This window comes from Candida parapsilosis, contig 005809 (genome assembly GCF_000182765.1).
Source record: "Candida parapsilosis strain CDC317 annotated contig 005809".
Lineage (NCBI taxonomy): Eukaryota > Fungi > Ascomycota > Pichiomycetes > Serinales > Debaryomycetaceae > Lodderomyces > Lodderomyces parapsilosis.
The window spans coordinates 1,270,319-1,289,705 of NW_023503281.1; the positions used below are offsets into that span (position 1 = coordinate 1,270,319).

The 19,387-nt window shown below is 38.0% G+C and overlaps 8 protein-coding genes and 1 non-coding gene across 9 annotated transcripts; 6 read left to right on the forward strand and 3 right to left on the reverse strand. All coding sequences in view use genetic code 12, as the record gives it.

Annotated features, from left to right (window-relative positions):
• Nucleotides 1-12: 12 nt before the first annotated feature.
• On the reverse strand, nucleotides 13-1,305 carry ISC1 (inositol phosphosphingolipid phospholipase; the record flags this gene model as incomplete). The annotated part of the gene is made up of 1 exon (XM_036809503.1): nucleotides 13-1,305. One exon carries the CDS (start codon nucleotides 1,303-1,305, stop codon nucleotides 13-15), a length of 1,293 nt encoding a protein of 430 aa, XP_036666133.1.
• Nucleotides 1,306-1,470: 165 nt separating this feature from the next.
• CPAR2_206060 (uncharacterized protein) lies at nucleotides 1,471-2,724 on the forward strand (the record flags this gene model as incomplete). The annotated part of the gene is made up of 1 exon (XM_036809504.1): nucleotides 1,471-2,724. One exon carries the CDS (start codon nucleotides 1,471-1,473, stop codon nucleotides 2,722-2,724), a length of 1,254 nt encoding a protein of 417 aa, XP_036666134.1.
• A 1,654-nt stretch (nucleotides 2,725-4,378) lies between these two features.
• Nucleotides 4,379-5,110, forward strand: CPAR2_206070 (uncharacterized protein; the record flags this gene model as incomplete). The annotated part of the gene is made up of 1 exon (XM_036809505.1): nucleotides 4,379-5,110. One exon carries the CDS (start codon nucleotides 4,379-4,381, stop codon nucleotides 5,108-5,110), a length of 732 nt encoding a protein of 243 aa, XP_036666135.1.
• Nucleotides 5,111-5,358: 248 nt separating this feature from the next.
• On the reverse strand, nucleotides 5,359-9,783 carry BUD5 (Ras family guanine nucleotide exchange factor; the record flags this gene model as incomplete). Its single annotated transcript, XM_036809506.1, has 1 exon — nucleotides 5,359-9,783. One exon carries the CDS (start codon nucleotides 9,781-9,783, stop codon nucleotides 5,359-5,361), a length of 4,425 nt encoding a protein of 1,474 aa, XP_036666136.1.
• A 1,577-nt stretch (nucleotides 9,784-11,360) lies between these two features.
• Nucleotides 11,361-13,004, forward strand: ALG6 (dolichyl-P-Glc:Man(9)GlcNAc(2)-PP-dolichol alpha-1,3-glucosyltransferase; the record flags this gene model as incomplete). Its single annotated transcript, XM_036809507.1, has 1 exon — nucleotides 11,361-13,004. One exon carries the CDS (start codon nucleotides 11,361-11,363, stop codon nucleotides 13,002-13,004), a length of 1,644 nt encoding a protein of 547 aa, XP_036666137.1.
• A 1,316-nt stretch (nucleotides 13,005-14,320) lies between these two features.
• Nucleotides 14,321-14,402, forward strand: CPAR2_t_cp_Ser(AGA)_9. The gene has a single exon. It is a non-coding gene; the product is annotated as a tRNA-Ser (tRNA).
• Nucleotides 14,403-14,669: 267 nt separating this feature from the next.
• Nucleotides 14,670-15,377, forward strand: CPAR2_206100 (uncharacterized protein; the record flags this gene model as incomplete). The annotated part of the gene is made up of 1 exon (XM_036809508.1): nucleotides 14,670-15,377. One exon carries the CDS (start codon nucleotides 14,670-14,672, stop codon nucleotides 15,375-15,377), a length of 708 nt encoding a protein of 235 aa, XP_036666138.1.
• Nucleotides 15,378-15,717: 340 nt separating this feature from the next.
• Nucleotides 15,718-16,290, forward strand: CPAR2_206110 (uncharacterized protein; the record flags this gene model as incomplete). The annotated part of the gene is made up of 1 exon (XM_036809509.1): nucleotides 15,718-16,290. The coding sequence occupies one exon, from the start codon at nucleotides 15,718-15,720 to the stop codon at nucleotides 16,288-16,290; it is 573 nt and encodes a 190-aa protein (XP_036666139.1).
• Nucleotides 16,291-16,343: 53 nt separating this feature from the next.
• On the reverse strand, nucleotides 16,344-17,165 carry CPAR2_206120 (uncharacterized protein; the record flags this gene model as incomplete). Its single annotated transcript, XM_036809510.1, has 1 exon — nucleotides 16,344-17,165. One exon carries the CDS (start codon nucleotides 17,163-17,165, stop codon nucleotides 16,344-16,346), a length of 822 nt encoding a protein of 273 aa, XP_036666140.1.
• Nucleotides 17,166-19,387: the final 2,222 nt, after the last annotated feature.

Consider the following 19,387-nt stretch of genomic DNA (forward strand, 5'->3'; position numbering starts at 1 on the left):
GACAAATTCAAACTAGCTTTTACCGTGGTGATCCCTTGAATAAACAAACGCATCCTCTACTTCCATCTGCACTTCCTGAAGAGCTCTCAGTTCGGATCTAACGCCCAAAGACCAGATCAATCCATTCAATAATCCTGTAGCCAAAATGACAATTGTTGCAAATAAAAACAAAACTGATATCCAGCCAGCGACGTTTGATACAAATACGATAGCAACATGCATTCCAATTACAGCTAAAATTGACAAAATGAAGTGAAGTTTTCTCCACCTTGTTTGGAAAGGTATAGTGTGACTCCTATAGTTATTAATCTCGACAAGTAGCTCTTTATACACAGACTCCCTTTCTATTGACGAATACTCTTCAACATGATTGGCATGCAGTATTCGTGGCTCCACCTTTAGCTCAACACAGTATGCAAAGTAGTCAGAAAATGAACATCTCAACGGAGGTGGCAACGTTTCAGTAAACTTGACCTTTGCATCTACTGGAGTAATACTACTAGCGTCTATCAATGCATAATCTAATCGACAGGCATCGGTCATTGGTCTTTCTCTTCTCCAAGTGTTCAATCGCGAGTTGCATGTCACACCGGCAACCGAGATTTGTTCCTCCGGGGTCAATTGACTCACCTGATGGGGATGTACAACTTTCTCCCCGTGCAATACATTCCATGAGTCACTCAATCCTCCCTCAATGGTGAAGATTTTATACGGCAATGACTCTGGTTTAGAATTCAAATCGCCAACTTGGATCACAGCATATCCAGCTTTTTTCAACATTCGGACTATTTTGGCAAAATCCCATGCCTGGCATGCTCTATGAGTTGAGTAGCTTGCATCACCATGGCCATAAGGTGCATGCATATGACTGTTTAGCAAAGCTATGGGCATACTTCCAGAATAAAGTGGTTGAAACATGGTCACGGCAACGCTTTTACCAACATACCAGTCACCTCTAAAGAATGCTGATGGGCGTCCATTAATTGGGAAACGATACAAGAATGTTTCTGTGATGGGGATTTTTGCTAAAACACACAATCCTGGGCCACTGATTATGCCGGCTTTGAAATAACGTCTGAATGGATACCGATCTCGACACACATGGTCCAAGTATTGCCAGTCTTCCTCACACCAGACTTCTTGCAAGGCAACCACGTCATAATCATCACTTGCATCAAATGGGTTAGCCAATTTATCTGCTATTGCCCGCAACCTTTGCTTTCTATGTTTGGAAACTAATTTTAGACCCCAAGTGTTGAAAGTAAGTAGTCTTACAGACTCTCTTTTATCAGTCTCGTTTACCATTCCACCATGAATTATAATCAAGTGTGAATGTATGAGTAAATGTGAATATAGTGGGGAGGTTGTATCAAGAACTATTTACTGTTTTCAAATTACGTATAGAAGAGAAAAAGTGCGACACGACATTTGTCTTTTTTCAACCACTGCTGCTCATCACATCCATCATCAATGACATCAGCTGTGCCTGAAGATATACAAATTCCTCCAAAAGAGATCGAGGACGTCATTGAAAAGTCTATTCTGTACATCCAAAAGAATGGCAAATCTTTTGAAGAAAGATTATTGAAGAATAACCGAAACAATCAATTTGACTTTTTGAAACCAGATAACAAGTTCCACCAATACTATTTATGGGCCTTAAAGTCATACTCACGCTCTGTTGCGAATGAAAGCGAGGAGAAACATACAGAAGCTATCAGCGTTGATGATATTGTAATACCGAAGCCCAGGGAGTTGAAGTTTTTGATAGACGACTTCCCTCATATATGTGAGCGAGATTTACAAATCATTAGGACAACGGCGATGTATATTGCTGTCAACGGCGAGGATAAGATCAAGAAGCTTTTGAAACATGAACAGGATTTAGGTCATCATGCCCAATTCGACTTCCTTAAGCCGCAACATTCGTTGTATGCTCTATTTCAAACGTATGTTACCCAATATAAAGTGATCAAGGATTCCATTTCAAACCAATCAAGCCCTATGGAAAATGAACTAGCAAATAGTTTGAATGACATAAAGAGGGACCCGTTCTCAATTTTAACTAAAGCATATGATAGGGCACAATATTATAAGCAACATAAAGTTCGCAGAAAGAGACAAGATGAGCAAGTCCTACAAAAGAGAATTCATTTTGCACTGATTGATTGGCAAGACTTTTCTATAGTTGAGCTTGTGAAATTTGATGAAATCGACATGGTCAAAGAGTTGAGCGCACCGTTGAGCCTAGTGGAGTTGCAGAAGCGGTCTCTTACTGCAAAAAGTCGGGATATTCAACTTCCTACATCAAAACCAAGTCTTTTAAAACCGAACCAACTTGCAGAAGATGTTGTGGAGAAGACATCTGAAGATGTTGCAGAGCAACCCAACACTAGCAGTGTGACTCCCGCTCCATTCAAGGGAATGAAGATTAAGGCAGCTGGAACAACAAGATTGAAACGTGGGTCGTCGACCAGAGATGTATCGAAAAAGGCAGTTTCAAATGAAAAAATCAAATGTCCAGTGACAGGAAAGTTGATCCCGGCCACGGAGTTTGACGATCATTTAAGGGCTGTATTGAGGGACCCGTCTTATAAGCAGCAACAAGAAAACTATCTACGAAAGAATTTCAGCTACGAGTCTAACATTACCACCGACCAGGCATTTGAAAATATCAAGCGATTGATGAGAAAAAGACATACAGAGGAGCACGATAGTGTATAGGGGAGTGGCATTTAGCTTTCTTTGTTTTCCGTGATTCAGGTCTTATTTGAGATTTGAAAGTGACGAAATGATGCCAGTTATTGGTACCGATCTGTTCTCGGTACATCCATTTGTTTTGATCTTGTATGTAGGCAAATACAATGAGGGCAGAAAGTGGAAGTCTGCCTCGATAAGATTGGGATATTTGCTTACTAAAAAAATCGGCATTTTTTAATTTTTTTTGCTTATTGGACAAACACAATTGGAATTAACAGGAGAACTTCATTATGTCAAGTTGAAAAGTGTGTGCATCGGTTTGGTTTTATATACAGGCTACTAGTTGTGGCTACTCCATGGAGGATGTGCAATTAGTTCTGAGACTGATCACGAGAATTGCTTTTCTTCAACTCACTCGCCAAAGGTTTTGAGTCTCTCCCCGAACTTCTAAACATGCGGCAAGAGAACCTTGGCTTAGTCAGATGTTGTCGAGCTGCATATCTTGGAACAATGTTATGTCTTCACATAGCATGAACTGTGACAGTTTACTCATATCATTCATGAAAATTAATCTGGAAAGATCAACAAGATTTCATTTTAGCAGATGATGATCATAAGGGAGGAAAGGATTTACAATGTCACATCAGAGTTCTTGAGGATTTCAACGTGGGTTATTTTTCTGGAGAGAGTGGGGATACGATGAAGTGGAAAGCTGGGGGGGAAGATGTGGGAGCGTGGGAAGTTACATGAAGTTAATGTGGGTCATGGGTTGGAGGCCCATATTATAATGTATTGTTTACAAGGTTGTGCTATATTTTATCTCCTGTAGTTTCAACTTCTGTATGCTATTATGGCCTTCGTTTTTCCAAGTGTTACAGGGTAAATTAGGCACTTGCTGAAGTACTTGGCCCATCCATGCGCAAACACACCCACCCAACCGACTTTTGTTTACACGTTCATGCCACTCATAAACGTGAATTTTTATATGCGACAACCCGTTTGAGATTTGGGGAATGTTTAATGACATACGCTGGACTAATCCAGCCATTGTTTCACTCTAAATTCCAAGTAATATTTTGAGGTCAATGCAGCATGGTTGGTCGCCAGCATTTTGAGCTCAAACTCTTTGATGGAAAAAGGTGTGTCAAGTTGTTGTTTTTGTCAAGTAACAAGTGCTATTCGTTTATTTTTATTCATTGAAGTTGAACTCAACCCCTCTCTGAAATTGCATCAAAATAAGCTTTGGAACCTTTAGTCAACAACTTTGCAGTGGAGCTTCTATGCGTCGCTGTGGCCATTCCCCTCTTTCTGTTTAATTCAATAGGGTCAATATCATTTGATTTGGCGTGAATCTGACCATCCATATCAGTTTTTTGTATCTTCCAACTGATTCATCAATTTATCACCCTGGATAGCCAACGTCCTCTCAAGGTGGTTTTCTATTGTGTCAACGCGAAAAATCAAAACAAAACAAACAAACAAACAAACAAACAAACAAACAAACAAACAAACAAACAAACAAACCAGATCCATAAGTATTACAACTGACACCCAGCAATCCCGTTGAGAGGAATCTACACAGTTCAGTATTCAATAGTTACCTGCTTGACTGAATTCCAAGCATAATCATTGTTGTAAGCATACTTCACGAGACGCCACCGTATCACCTTCATTAAACATGAGCGATAACCGAATTCAGATAATATATGAAGGGATCAAAAGGAAGATTAATGAATATGACGCTCTTAAAGCAGACATGGACAAATTCTTGGTAGACATTGATAAAAGACTATCTGAGAAGCAAGCACAATTTTCCCAAGAACAACATAATCACAAAAAACTAAGTCTGGAAATCGAGAGTATCAATGGTGGGTTACGCAAAGATTTGACTTCACTATCACAAGAGAGATTGGCATTACAGCGGAAAATAGATGACTCGATTACAAAATTAGAAAGTTTGCAGTCAATGGTTTCAAGCATGTTGCAAGAAAAGAATAGACTTCTACAATTGAAAGAGGAGGCCAATGCTGAATTTGAACGATTGAGTGTGTCTTTAGAAAGAAGAAAAGAAGCACTAAATTCATCCGAAGATGCTTATGAAGAACGAATGATGGGTTTTCTTGGAGACGCGGTGAAGATGGAATTATTCTCCGGTTTGAGACTTGAACCGGTAGGTGAAAATCGACTACAATTTATATTCTTCAATCTTGATCCTAATGATTTTGATCGCAAATTTTCAATCATTGTTAATGTCGAAGGGGTAAACTATAGTGTTGAGGAGACTTTGCCTCTGCTTTCACTGGATTTTGTAGACAAGGCGCTTTTGGAGTTGAATCAGGATCAACAATTGGCGTCGTTTTTGAGAAAAGTTGAGAATCAGTTCAAGTTACTCATTTCGCTGCAAGATTAGAGGAAGAGAGACGTACGTGGACAGTTGCCAATGTTGGGACATTTGCAATACAACTTCGACGTATGCGTGGGTGTGGGTATGGGTGACATGGAGTACCTTCAATCGCCACTACTTGCATCAGATGATAGTCCGATGACAGACTTGATACCCCATTACCAAACAATGCTTGCACAGGTCAATATTTGCATTGACATCCCCAAGACTTTCATATCCGGCTCTTTTTTTGTATTATAATCTATACGTGCTTTCTACTTTTTCAATACATCGCAACTTAATTTCCATCCACGATCATCATCAACCTTGTGCAAGATATTCACTTTCCAAAGCTCCAACAAAATCAACTCCTGTAACGAGGGCAACTCTTGAACTCTATACTCAGCCAGGCTTCCAGTTTGATTTTCAAGACTATAGGGATTTTGTAAAGATTGTAAATCAGCAATTATCTTCACAATTTTGGAATATTTTTGGAAATTTATCACTTTACTCGATAAGAAATTTTGCGAGGGGATGTATTTAGGTATTCCTTCAGTTGTGGTTGTAATATCCGATATGAACAAATTGATATATGGTACTATAGGTAAGGATTCTCCTGATGACAATAAATTGCGAATCTTGTTCCTATAGGTGGAATAGTTCTTCTCCATACTGATGATTGACGACAAGTACTGATACAAGTCGACGTATTTCTGCAGCAACGTTGTCCATAAACTATCGATCCTCGTTATCAAGTGACTTTGTAAAGCGGTGATTATTGCTGCCAAACTGTTAAAGTTTCGTAAATACAATGCCGAAATGGCAACTTTAAGCCAAACTTTAAGAACATTGACCCTTTCCTTCATTGACAAGTTTGGTTGCAATATCGATTCCAAAGCATAATTTGATAAACAGTTGGTAAATAAAAGGGAGAGCCTCACATTGGGTGATAATCTCAAGTGAGCCCTCTTATTGGTGAAATTTTGATTCAATAACTCATCGGGTTTGATTGAACAAAAGATGCTGGATTCAATCAATGTCAATTGTTTAGCAACTTCCAAAGCATTGAAATCCAACAAGTTAGGTCTATAGTTTGACAATACCCAATTCTGTTCGCAAACAATGGCAAAATGCGACAACAAATTCGACAACTCTAATGGTTTATATGTTGACAAATACTTGGATGAGCACCAGCTATCTTTTAAAATTGATCTGTAAGTCATGATAATCTTTTCGATGGTAGCTGTTTGAGACGTGGTGAGTAATGAATTTGATGGAGTGGCTCCTGAAGGTAATGGTAAAGACTGGGTATTGGATGCATTTGAATTAACCCTTGATAAATCATATTCGCCATCACTCAAAGATTGGAAATCTAATATACCACCCAGAGTTGAATTCAACACAATATTTCTCTCAACCAACTGTTTAGTCGGTTTGATACGTCTGGCTCTATTTTCAATCAAGGGATTCGTCGACAACTTGGCCCCAATCTCAATTAACTCAAGTGCATCTAGTGGCAAAATGGGACTTATACCTTCATTGAAGAAATTGATCATAGTGGTGAGAAGACTATAATCTGCATCTTGGTTCCAATAGCTTTCCATCCATAGTTGAAACATTTTGACAATCAATTTTCGCCGATTCTTCAATTTCAATGCAACATTTATATCATTAACTGGTCCACGATTGGCTTCAAATCTGGCAACCAATTCCTCTATCAAATCCATACCGTTGGCAAAGTTTCTAAAGCAAATGAAGAAAGTGGATACATAGAAATACTCTGGTGGTGAATCTTCATTTGTGAGGGTGTACACCAATCCCTTGAATGATCCTCCAAGGAAAAACCCATTCTTGTCAGTTAATAATTCATTCTTGAGGTTGGCGTCATCATTAGTGTCATTGCCTGATGTCGAAGTGAATGGCTCAAACTCGGCTGCTGAGGCAGTGAAGGGTGAATCTTTAAAGTGTTGCAACAAGCTTTGTCCACCTTCTGTTATTCCCAATTCGCCACTTTTACCTGACCTCACCATAGAATACCGATTAGCTTTATAGGGCTTGCTAACAGCCAGATTGGTTTCCTTGTGATTGTTCACGTTGGTTGCTTTTATTCCCTTCATACATCGTCTAACAAAATCTTGAGGTTCAATTCTCATTTTCAAATAGTCCGGGTATGATCGTTCAGAATTCAATTTAAAGTCACCAGTTATGTCGAGCAATTTTCTTACTGATGCAACAGTGTGACCAACAGCTTTGATCATCTTGGCAGCCACTTGTAATAAATCTCCACCCTCTTGAGTGTAAAAATAGTCTCTATTTCCATCAAAATTATTGTAGCCATTAATTTCACCTTCATTTATGGTTTTAACAACCAAGCTTTTCACACCAGTAACCAAGTCACTAACTAGCGATAATAACCCATCCAATGAATTGTCCAAATCGTCAGGTTTTTGTAAACTGAAATCGGACCCGGTCTTTGATATGAACAATAGCTCTCGAAGTAGCAAGATGATTTGGTGCGCCAAAGTTTCCAAAATTTCACATCCAACTTGATTGTGTTCAATCAAATCCATTCTTCCAATGATTAAACCCAAGTAAGAATACAAGATTCCATTGATCTCGGTGATTCTTTGTTTAGCCAATGGTGGTTCTTCCAAAAGAGGATAATTGTTTAAATCATCGTGCAATTTCCGTTCGTTAGCTCTCTTGACAATTTGTTTACTTTCAGTTGACCAAACTTCCAAAAATTCAGTAGCTTTTCTTGTTACTTGATAAACCATCAAGGTTAAAATTTCAATCTTGCTGAAATTCGAGGTTCCCTTATACTCATTAGCCTTAACCATCAAGTTGTACCAATCTGCAAGCAAAACTTTACGAGCTTTACGTACAACTTGTCTCTTTGTCACGATTTCGTTAGATCTTGATAAGCAATCAGTTTGTTGAAGAAGGACACGCACACCATCACGGATGGAGTTGACAACACGAATAGAGAATGTATATTTCCCCTTTCTATTGCGATGACTTAATGGATTCATTAAAAATTTCCCACATGCATGATACAATGGCTTAATATAGTGACTGTTTGGTAGTGCCGCACTTGCCCCGTCTTGTTCTTCATCCATGTCTTCCTCATCCTCGTCCTCGTCATCATCCTCAGATGAATCATGATCGGCAACTGCAGTGGTGAAATAATTCATTGGTATCCACCCTCTTTCCAACGATTCAATGAGTGTCACTTCTCCCCACCCCGATTCGTCGATAGTATGTACAAAAGCCAAATCATCTTTAGCAAATGATAGACAAATAGACGAATCCGATTCTGATTGTAATGTTGATGAGTCAAAGCCATGTAATGCTTTGATAAACAAGGATGATAAATCTTCTTCTTCTTCCAAAAGGTCAACCGATTTACTCTTTGGATTCAAGTCATTTGTTGAAGGAACTTCCTTGCTTTGATCATAGATGATATTCAAACCACCTTGTTCGGATAAGTTGGCATTGGACTTGTTGTACATTTTGAATTTGTCCTTTGTTGGTGTTTCAATCAAGTCTCTTCGCACAGGCACTTCTTCCTCGCCGCCAATCATCGATCCCCGTAGGTTGTAACTTGATGAATTGTTGTTCCAAGCAACATTTGTCGAAGATGTTGATGACCTTTCATCAGAATCATCTTGGCTACTGAAATTTCCACTCCGTCTACTAGAAGCTCTGCTGCTCACTGAGCTTAGTTCTGAATGCTGGTCATTTTTTAAAACCGAACTGGCCGCGTCATCAGTGTCATAGTGTGGTTTTCGGTGGTTAAATAGTTCGGGTTTATTGTGTGCATCATTGCTTGACTTTCGAGTGATTTTAGTGTAATAGGTGCTTGTTCTATTAGAATTGTTGTTAGTCGACGTTTGTGTTTGATTCATATTGTTTGCCCGTTCAATATTTTGTTGGAAATTACTCATAAACTGTGATGAATTCTCTGAAGCAGTTGCATTTTGCAACTTCATGGAAAGTCGTTTAAACTTTTTCGACAATTTTCTTTGAGGAAGTGATGCAACTGATGGTTCTTCTCCTGTGTTTTGAACGAACCCATCAGGTGACACAACAGGAGTTTTATCTTCGGTGTAATTGGCAGCTGAATTTGTAAGAATGGGAGTTGCATCTGTATCCAATAGTCTGGTTGATTCAGCATTAATTGCAGTACGTGAAGTGGAGGAAGTCAAACTAGAACTGCTACCTGTAGCACTGATAGTTTGCAGTGGCACGTTGTTTCCTTCGTTTAGTCGTGTGTTTGCTGTCATGAATGTTTGAATGGTATGGGTAGATCGATCGGCAAGATGGCCATTGCGATTGTTTTCTTCTTCTTCTTCATCGTCAACTGTATCTCTTGACATAGTTTCGTCATCCCTCTCACCATCTGATTCGTCTGATGTCGCACTTGCCTCTTCTATATCATCTATGTTGCGTGTCTGGACATGTTGTGGGTTTTGTTGTTGTGGTGGTGGTGGTGGGTTGTGGTGGTATTGATGCTTCTGTACTTGGTCTTCTTCCTCTTCTTCTTCATCGTCTTCCATTATGGCATTGGACTCAGGTACAAACTCTGATTGTATTGGTGAATAGACACTTGAGGATACACTAACATGTTTGATGCCTTGAGAATAATTGTAAATAGGCTGTTGATGTTGATGTTGTTGATGTTGTTGTTGAGACTCCATTGTAGTTACAACTATGAACACTAAGTTATCTCTGGAAAGTCCTTTTATTTTTTTTTTTTTGTCAATTGTCTGCAATTGTTGTATATCTCAATGTGTGTTAGTATATGGGTAATGTATACAGCTTTTGTATTGAGTTTGAGTTTGAGTTTGAGTTTGACCTTGGTTGTAAAGTTGTTGTATATATATATTTATTTATTTTTTCCTTTCTGATGGATGTGTGTGTCAGTGTGTGTCAGTGTGTGTTAAGTACGTGTTAGTACGTGTTAGTGTGTGTAGGTAGAGTTGTGTTGAATAAATTGTAACGAAATGTAACGCGATTATTTTTTTTTTTTTTTTTTGTTTTTTTGTCAAGAGAAGAAGAAGAAGAAGAAGAAGAAGAAGAATTGTTATTATTATTATTATTGTTATTGTTGTTGTTATTGTTACTTCTTCTTTCTTGGTTAAGTAACCCAACCCAATTAATTAAACACACAAAAGACAAACGTTAATAAACAATGCTGATATAAATAAGAATAACTTATACTAGCAACAAAACTTTAAAGTCAATATATACTAAGACTACACGTGTGTGTGTGTTAGTGTGTGTGTGTTAGTGTGGAGTGTTGAAGTACTACTAAACGCTTTTGATCATTTACTCATACAGAAATATATGTATACGGAAAATGATCATCATATGTACAGTAATAATGTATAACTCTTTATTGGTGTTGTGTAGATATCTTTCCAAATAAATAAATGATGTGCGGCTTCCGTAATGCACAGAATGAAAAAACTATCAGTTTTCTACTGCAGGCCAAAAGAAAAAAAAAAACATAAAAAGATAAAAAGATAAAAAGAAGAAGCACTACAGTCGTGTACGTTTACATAGTTTATACATCAAATAGCCCTTTGAACTTTTTTACTTTTATCACCCACCATCACTGATACACATATGGGATAAGTATGGTCTATTGTGTTTTCCCACACAACATGTACCCACCCCTCGCGCATGAGAAGCAACTTTAGTAGTATCTTACAATCACAGTGTTACATCAATATAATATGGGTGGTTGATTATAAGAAGAAGAAAAAAAAACGCGTCTATCTACAATACTTAACCCAAATGGGAAAAATTCTTAACTTTATTTTAGGTCACGTGATTATTTATTACTACTTTTTCCAGCACGCTGTTTTCTTCAACTAATATCGATGCATTAGGACTCCAAAACATATCTTTCACGCTAGAGCAGAGAGCACGATGGAAACCACGGCTCCTATAAACTTTTGGCTCTCGAACCAAAACTCAGTGGCAACTTGTTCTACAATTTAAAATCAATTATTACACCCAGGAATGCACTATTCATTGTCGCATAAAGACAACAAGTTCTTGCATTGTCAATGTAAATATATATATGACCCACTTCTCTATGTCCAACAAGTGCAGTTGTGTGTATCGGTATAAAAGCACTTATGGGCTTATCAAACCATGTCGTGTCGCATTCAATCCCAAAGTAAAGCGACATTGCAAGTGAATTTTCTGTTGAGCATTTTACCGACAAAGTTTCATCTTCACCCACTAACTCCCTACGACAACCCTTATGGCTAAAACCAAGAAGAGAATAGGCAAGCAGGTAGAGCCAAATCAGTCTAGCAATGCTACCCCAACACCAAAATTGACAGCATCTTCGCCACATACAACTCATGTGAAAAGTATATTCAAAAACTCCCCAGCATATGATTTATTACATTATTTTGAAAAAGCACCTGATCAATGGGCAGCCAGATATATTCTCGTCTTGAGTTCAATCATATTACGTACGGCAGTGGGTCTTGGAGGTCATTCGGGCTACAAAAACCCACCAATGTATGGTGATTTTGAAGCACAAAGACACTGGATGGAATTGACAATTCATTTACCCACTTCTGATTGGTACTTTTTTGATCTTCAATATTGGGGGTTAGATTATCCACCCTTAACAGCTTACCATAGTTGGATCTTGGGTAAATTGGGCACACTCATCAACCCTAATTGGTTTTTTTTGAATACTTCACGAGGATTAGAAACTAGTGATTTAAGATTTTTTATGAGAGTTTCCAGTATTGTTAGTGAATTGGCGTGTTATATCCCGGGAGTGCTACTCTTGGCAAATGTATTTGGTAAGAAATTCAATCTTAGTCGAATGGATCAAATAATCTTTGCCTTGATCATATTAACCCAACCACATTTGATCTTGATTGATCATGGCCATTTCCAATACAATTCAGTAATGTTGGGGTGTTTTGTATACACAATTGTTGAATTGGTTCAAAACCATTTAGTCATGGCCAGTATATGGTTTGTCTGTTGTATCAATTTCAAGCAAATGGGATTATACTACTCAGTTTTCATATTTTTTTACATATTGAGTCAATTGAGAAAATTTAAAGATTTGGTGGCTGTGGGGTTGGCAGTTCTTGTTACTCAATTGATAATCTTGCTTCCCTTTGCCTCTCATTGGACAACTACTTTACCACAAATTGTTCATCGTGTTTTCCCTTTCAATCGTGGACTATTTGAAGATAAAGTTGCCAATTTTTGGTGTACAACTAATGTCTTGATCAAGTATCGAGACTTGATTTCATCATCGCAACTTTCCAAATTGTCATTAGCTGCTACGTTGTTATCAATCGTGCCAGTAAATATTTACATTTTCTACAAGTTGACCCAACGGCAACAACCACAACCACCATCTTCGTCATCATCATCAACTTTATCTATCAATGATAAAACCCGTATTTCAGCAATAGTATACGGATTCGCATACAACGCATTGTCATTCTACTTGTTTTCCTATCAGGTTCATGAAAAGTCAATCTTGCTTCCATTATGTCCTATTTTGTTGCTTCTATTGATTGACCAACATGACATCACCATGATTCAATGGATAAACAACGTGGGCACGTTCAGTTTATACCCATTGCTCAAAAAGGATGACTTGATACTACAATATTTCGTAACCAGTATACTTACCAATTGGCTAATCGGATTCAAACTCGTATTGCCATCTTTTGAAAAGCGAAACATGAACAATTTGGTTATTGCAGCAACTTATGCTGCCATGATATTTTATCATGTCATTGATTTCATGTTTGATCCTCCAGCAAAGTACCCTGATTTGTGGGTTATATTAAACATTGCCATTTCATTTGCAGCTTTCGGATACACGTGGTTGTGGTTGATTTATAAGATCGTGAAGTTGTGAGTGGGCATTCCAAAGCTGGGGAGCTTTTTTACGAAGAAGCAGCTTTCATATTCGTAGTCCTCGTGAATTGGTTCGGCATAACAAGGCTTGTGGTTTTCATCTGCTGATGAAATTGTATTCTCGTGGAATTTGAGATTAGTTTCCGTCTGGGGCTTAGAGGATTGCAATGGACTACGAAGTTGAGTTTCATACTCATGAGAACCGTTTTGTCGCATCGTTAATGCTACCGGGATACTGAAGCAATCATGTTGTGATTGAAATGGCCATGGCTTTGTTCACCAACAACCAAAACTACGAGTTTTATAGAAAGTAACTTTTATAAAAATGTATTGAAAATCGTGTACCAGAATATCTCTTGACTTAGTTTCATTATTTGTTGAGTCTTTTCTGAGACAGCCTTATTCATCAATTGAAGTGTAGAACCCTATAAGATGATAAAACTCTTGAAGTTTTGAGTATCTGTCGAATTCTATGGACAAGGTTTCTGAAATTTTTCATCAGTATGCTTCTTAATTCTGCAAAATAGAGATGAGAAGAGAGCAAATTGAAAGAAGATAACAAACTGCAAGTGAGACACTTCAGTTATTTTCTTCTACCACTATTTGCACCTAAAAGATTTTTTTTTTTTTTTTTTTTTATATAAGCGTTGTGTCTGATATGACTATCTATATTCAGTGTGTGGTGTTGTTGTTGTTGGTCTTGCTGTTTGCAGTAGCCAGGTTTACACAATCTTTTAATTTAACAAAATAAAAGAGATGTGTATTGATGACTAATTAAGTTAAGCTTGAATTTGTATATCCAAGTCCTAATCTCCAAAGAGAATTTGCAACCCTTTTTATATCATTTGCTTATCTAGGAGCAGAATCCTGATCTTCCTTAATAACAAGCTTGAAGACAACACAAGAACGCATACTTAAGGAGCCGATGTGGGCATCCCGAATAGGCAATTTATCCTAAAGGTGCATAAAGTTAAACATTGGATATGATTGCTGTTTATCTTTTCACCAATTGAGAGAAAACCATTTCCTAAACTGGAACAAGCATAGCCGAGTCCCTTGTTGACTAATAACTTCTTACAATATAACAACCAGCCTTCCATTATTAATCCGTTGTTCAGCTATTTTTACAAGCAACGTGGGCAACAATCATTCCTCATTAGCAATCATAACAATCGTCACATTTCGAAGTTTACATTTTTTTAACTCTAAAACGTATTTAAGTAACACGTAGTATTAAACTTGCCAGTAGGTGATAACTCATTAAACTGGTTTTCAGTAACATATTAATGTATCAGCCCATCAATATTTCTAAGTTAAGGCAATTTGTCCGAGTGGTTAAGGAGAAAGATTAGAAATCTTTTGGGCTCTGCCCGCGCAGGTTCGAGTCCTGCAGTTGTCGTCATTTTTTTTTGGATTTTTTTATGTTGTTTTGCATTGAGACGCAACTTATAACAACCGCTTGAGCTTTCAATTCGGAGAACGGGATAGTCGATTGGTTTTATTGAGCCGTTAGTGTCATCCGTGTCATATACTTACTAAAACAAAATCGTTGTAGTGATGAAAAAATTGACTCCTCAATCGAGACAAACTAATCGATAGACAAATTTTTGCAACCAAATTTGTGCCAAAAGAAAATCATATTAAGACCTTCTACTTCAGTAGAATTATGAGAACTCTGACTGTTTCAAACACCTCAAGCACTCCACCATCGGATCAATTCCGGGATGAAATTTCATCTACTAGATCAGTTGACAAATTTACGTTGGATCCACATTGTATTGCATCCAAGGCAGATATATCCACCAACACGGCAAACCCCCCTGAATCAGCAAGAAAAATGGTCACGCCTGCAGTAGTCACCAATAAGAAAGAGGAAGAAGAAGATGAAGAAGAAGAAGAAGATGATACCAAGTTCTACCTGCTAGATCCAAATCAATTAGAGTTTGACGCACTGGTGTTTTGTGGTCCTATTGAAAGTGGAAGAGACAGAGACCCTCTCTCCTTTGACTTATCATTGAATATATTAGCCCAAGAACAACTCGAGTACGAGTTCGGATCCAGAGTAAGCAAAGAAAGTATGGGGCAAGCTAGGGAAGCATCTGGGCTTCAACTTTTACTTGAGGGATGTGAGTTGGAAGCTGGATCTATACCTGTGATTGATTTTGATAACACAGATTTGAAACTTGATGACCTCAATCTGAAAATCCGATATTTGTTAGCTGAGAAAGAATGCTACAATACTTTAGTTGAATCCCTGGTGCTTCAACTAAACGAGTTAATTGGAGATGCGAGTTCCCATGATTTCGATATACACACTCCAATTTTGGATCAATTGAGTGCAGAAGAAAGTGAAGAAAGTGAAGAAAGTGAGTGAATAATTGTACAACAAATTTCGTTTTCATTCTTACTCTTCTCTATAGACTAGTTAACTCTTTTCTGGAAGGAATTGAGAGTCCTATTTACATCCTTCACTTCAAACTGGATAAAGTCGCAAAATTCTAAAAATCAGCGAAAATTGCGACAAAATTAAGCTCACAACAAAATTTGATGATGTACCAAACACCACCAAACACCACCAAACACTACGGCCACGAACTACGGGATCAAGAACAAAAGTTTAAAGAAGTTGTATAAGCATTCGAAGGACTCACCATTAGCAGCAAGCAGTAGCGACACGGTCAATCAACCTGCCAAACATTACATCCCCAATTCACATGTGGCCCTTCACAAAAACTAATGACGCACCCAACAACAAGTTAGGCAATGGTTTACCTACTGAGTTAAAAGAGTTCCTTCTCAAGGAAAACTCTGAATCTAAGCACTTTGGATTTGATGAGTCCTCCAAGTTTGATGCTTTGCCCCATGACAAACAAGTTCGAAATAAACTCGATAGACTTCCACGAATGTCAGAAAATGAAGCATTTCAACTCGAAGAATACAAAGCTAGTAATCAACTATACAACGTGGTATCCATCAACTGTGCTGAAATTGAATATAACTTACATCAATGCTACCAACAATTTTCAACGATTCGCAACATGTTTCAATATCCATGCTTCAAACAACAAAATGCGGTACGAAGTTGCAAAAATTTACAATCTGACGGATTCAAAGTGTTGCACTATCAAGATTGTTACAATGTTGAACAGTGTACGGCAATGAAATCATTTGTCGATCAAGTGTTTGTAAAGAATTTTGGCAAGTTGGGAGAGTTTAGTGATAATCCAGAAAACAGCAAAGCCTATTATCGTGACTTGAATGATGGGTTTAGGTATTTTTGGTCCTAGATAAATGAGTGTAAATAGCCCACATGTATATATACAAGGCTTAGCGTTACTTGTCAAATGCTATCGCTTAAGTTTTGCCAAAGTTGCAATTTTTCTTGAAAAGACATACTTGCAACTAGTCCAGAGGTACTTGGAAACACGTGAATTGCTGTTTCCCGAGGTATCTGTGAGCTTATTTGATCTATAATTCCATTGTATCGTTCGTCAATTCCAACTTCAATCTTTCCCCATCGAAAATTGACCTTATCTAGTTTAACTTTTATTCCCAATCTCAATGAGAAGTACTTCACAACCATTTCCCATATACCTTTGCCAATAAACACAACATTTTTGGCATTACTGAACTCAATCTCTTGTAAAAGACGTGGTATATTATCCAATTTCTCATCATTTGTCAATTCTGCTGCTGTTGCCGTGCATCGCAATGCTAAATCTGTGAAGCCAATTCCATAAGTTACCAAATCAAAATCATCTTTGGCTGAGCATCCATTTTTGAGAAAGTTGTTTAAAACACGATCATTTTGCAATCCAACATTGGTTATCCTTCCCTTTGCCACCATCCTCTCCAATATCCTTGATTGGTTAAACAATTTCCAAAATAAATTCGAATGGTGGGCATAATGATGCTGCTGAATTGATGATTGGACTCCCGGGTTGAACCCCACGAACAACACTGTTAAGTTGGAACTCAACGATGGACCCAAGTCAGGTAACTTGGTCGTATCAGTTACTACCGATTTTGTCATCTTTCTGGAATTAAGCTTCCTTCCTGTTGGCGAGTTCTTGCGAACTCTGGCATCCTTCAGCTTGACCTTGACATCTGGATCTTTGTCATATTTGAATGACTGTATGATACTCTTTAGTTCTTGTGACATACCATCATCTCTCTCAAAAGTTCAAGCTGTGTTATTGAAGCATTATTTTCTCGAGTGGAATTTTGTGTCGCAATCTTTCTCTTGTTAGTGGGTGCGTTCTGTTCCCCTCAATGTGGCTACAATAACAACTGACAATACACTGTAGTGTTTTGCCCAGGAATTGCAAGAAGAGGAACAAAATGTGGAGGTCCCATAGTACCGGATTTAAAATTGCTTAAAGCTCTACTTGAAGATCAATTGCAATAAACTATGTTGACACCTTCACTGGAATTTTGATAGAGTTGTTCGGGGCAGCCAGCTCAGGCGACTCCACCCCCAAGTTTGCCTAAGATATCCAAGCTGGTTACGTTAACCAAAGTCGAAGCTTACAGAAAGTTTGTGCTGCTTTATAACAGTTTGAAGCACGTGCAACGGATATTAAAGTGCGTGTAAAATTTTCAACCCATCGTTGGACGAGGTGCCCTTTGAAGTTTATTCCATGATGAGCTAACACACAATTTTGGGGTAGTGAACAAGTCTTCTAAATTTACTAGCTAGTTTATACCGCGGCATTGGGGTAGACATTCCAAGAGGTATCATGGGTAGGATCATAGGTTAAGCCTATTGCATGCCAAGGTGGTCCAAAAAAAGATAGTGTTTCATTTTGATTGTTGCAAATTCAGTATTGGTGACAATATCTTACCCAACCCCCATGAAAAAACTAATTGATTCAGCTAAAGAGTTACTTATACACTAGGGTGCCATTCAAAAAGAATGATCTTTTCTGTTTGTTTTGCAATGTAAAATAATAATTTCTACCACCACCCATTCTTCAACTCAAAATAATTTTGAGGAAGGGACTTCTGAAGTAATCAAGTGCCCTATAAATAGAGTGCATAGTAGTTGTTTTTCCTCCTTCTCCACTTGTTTACTCTCCATTGGGGGACTGATGTAACCAAAACTGGCAGGAAACAAAGTCACACAATCATTGTCAAAGACTTTTGTGCAACCACAAATGGCCCAAAAAGGGACAACATAGGGATGGGTTATGCAATCTGGTTTCATTCATGACCACTACTAAGCTCCCACCCACTCTCAAGAACTGTTCATGGCCAATCCTTTTGTCATGCAGATATATTGGAGGAAGAATTTCAAAAAAGGGGGGCAAATTATAGCTTTATATAGCTTTCTGTACAGGTTGGTTGTAAAAGTAAGAAAGTACCTGGTTGCAAAAAATCATATCAAATAAGAGATAAAAGAGAGAAACTAAATCACGTGCCGAAACCATAGTCACCCAGAGGTTGAGAATGGATGAGAATGGATTTATACAGTTCTTTTCATCTATGGAAGAGATCTAACTTTACATACTTATCATTGGACTCTTTAGAATTCAACAGCTATATTGACACCACGTTTTCTTTGAGAGTACTTTTGTTCAACACCTACTTCGAATTATTGTCATGCAAGAACAATAAACTTTTGATACACTGGTAGATCTTCTATTTGTACCTAAACGAAATCGAGGGTTTCACATTTTCATCGACAATTACAATAATACAGTAATCTATATACAAGTCGGTACCGGAACCCTATTTTTTCAACCAATGACACTAATCAATCTTGGTTTCTTGATAATCTTTTTAACTTTATTCGATACAGGAATTCATATTATCAGCTGAAATGTGGGTGTCATATTCTATCGGAAACAGAAGAAATGTTAAATCTCAGGCACTCATAAGATAAGACTATGCGAGCATTCTGCATCGTTCTGAATGCGATGCTATACCGTTGTCAATCATGACGTAGTTGCTCTTTGTACCAGTGGCAGTTACAAGTAGCTTGATGTGAAGCTTATTTTATATCGGAAGGGATCGTTGTTGTTGTTGTTGTTGTAATTATTGAAAGCTGATTGTAACACATGGTGAGTGGAGCTTGAAATGAAGAGGCTTTGTCTCGCCTTGTTGATCAAAGTAGGTGCGTGTTCGACTTGATCATAATGTTACAAAAGCGATCCAAGCCTCAGGAGGGGAATCTTACTATAATTCGAGGCTGCAATGCACTCCTTATATGTTGATTCACTACCTTTCACTGCATAAATTGAATTAGACTTGAACTTATACGCAGAAGAATTCCCCCCTCCCTTCCTTTCCCCTCTCCCCTCTCTCCACTATTCTTGTCCTTCTTATCACGAAGCTTTATGATTGTCAGCATTCAAAACCACCATGTTCGATTCGCATATATTC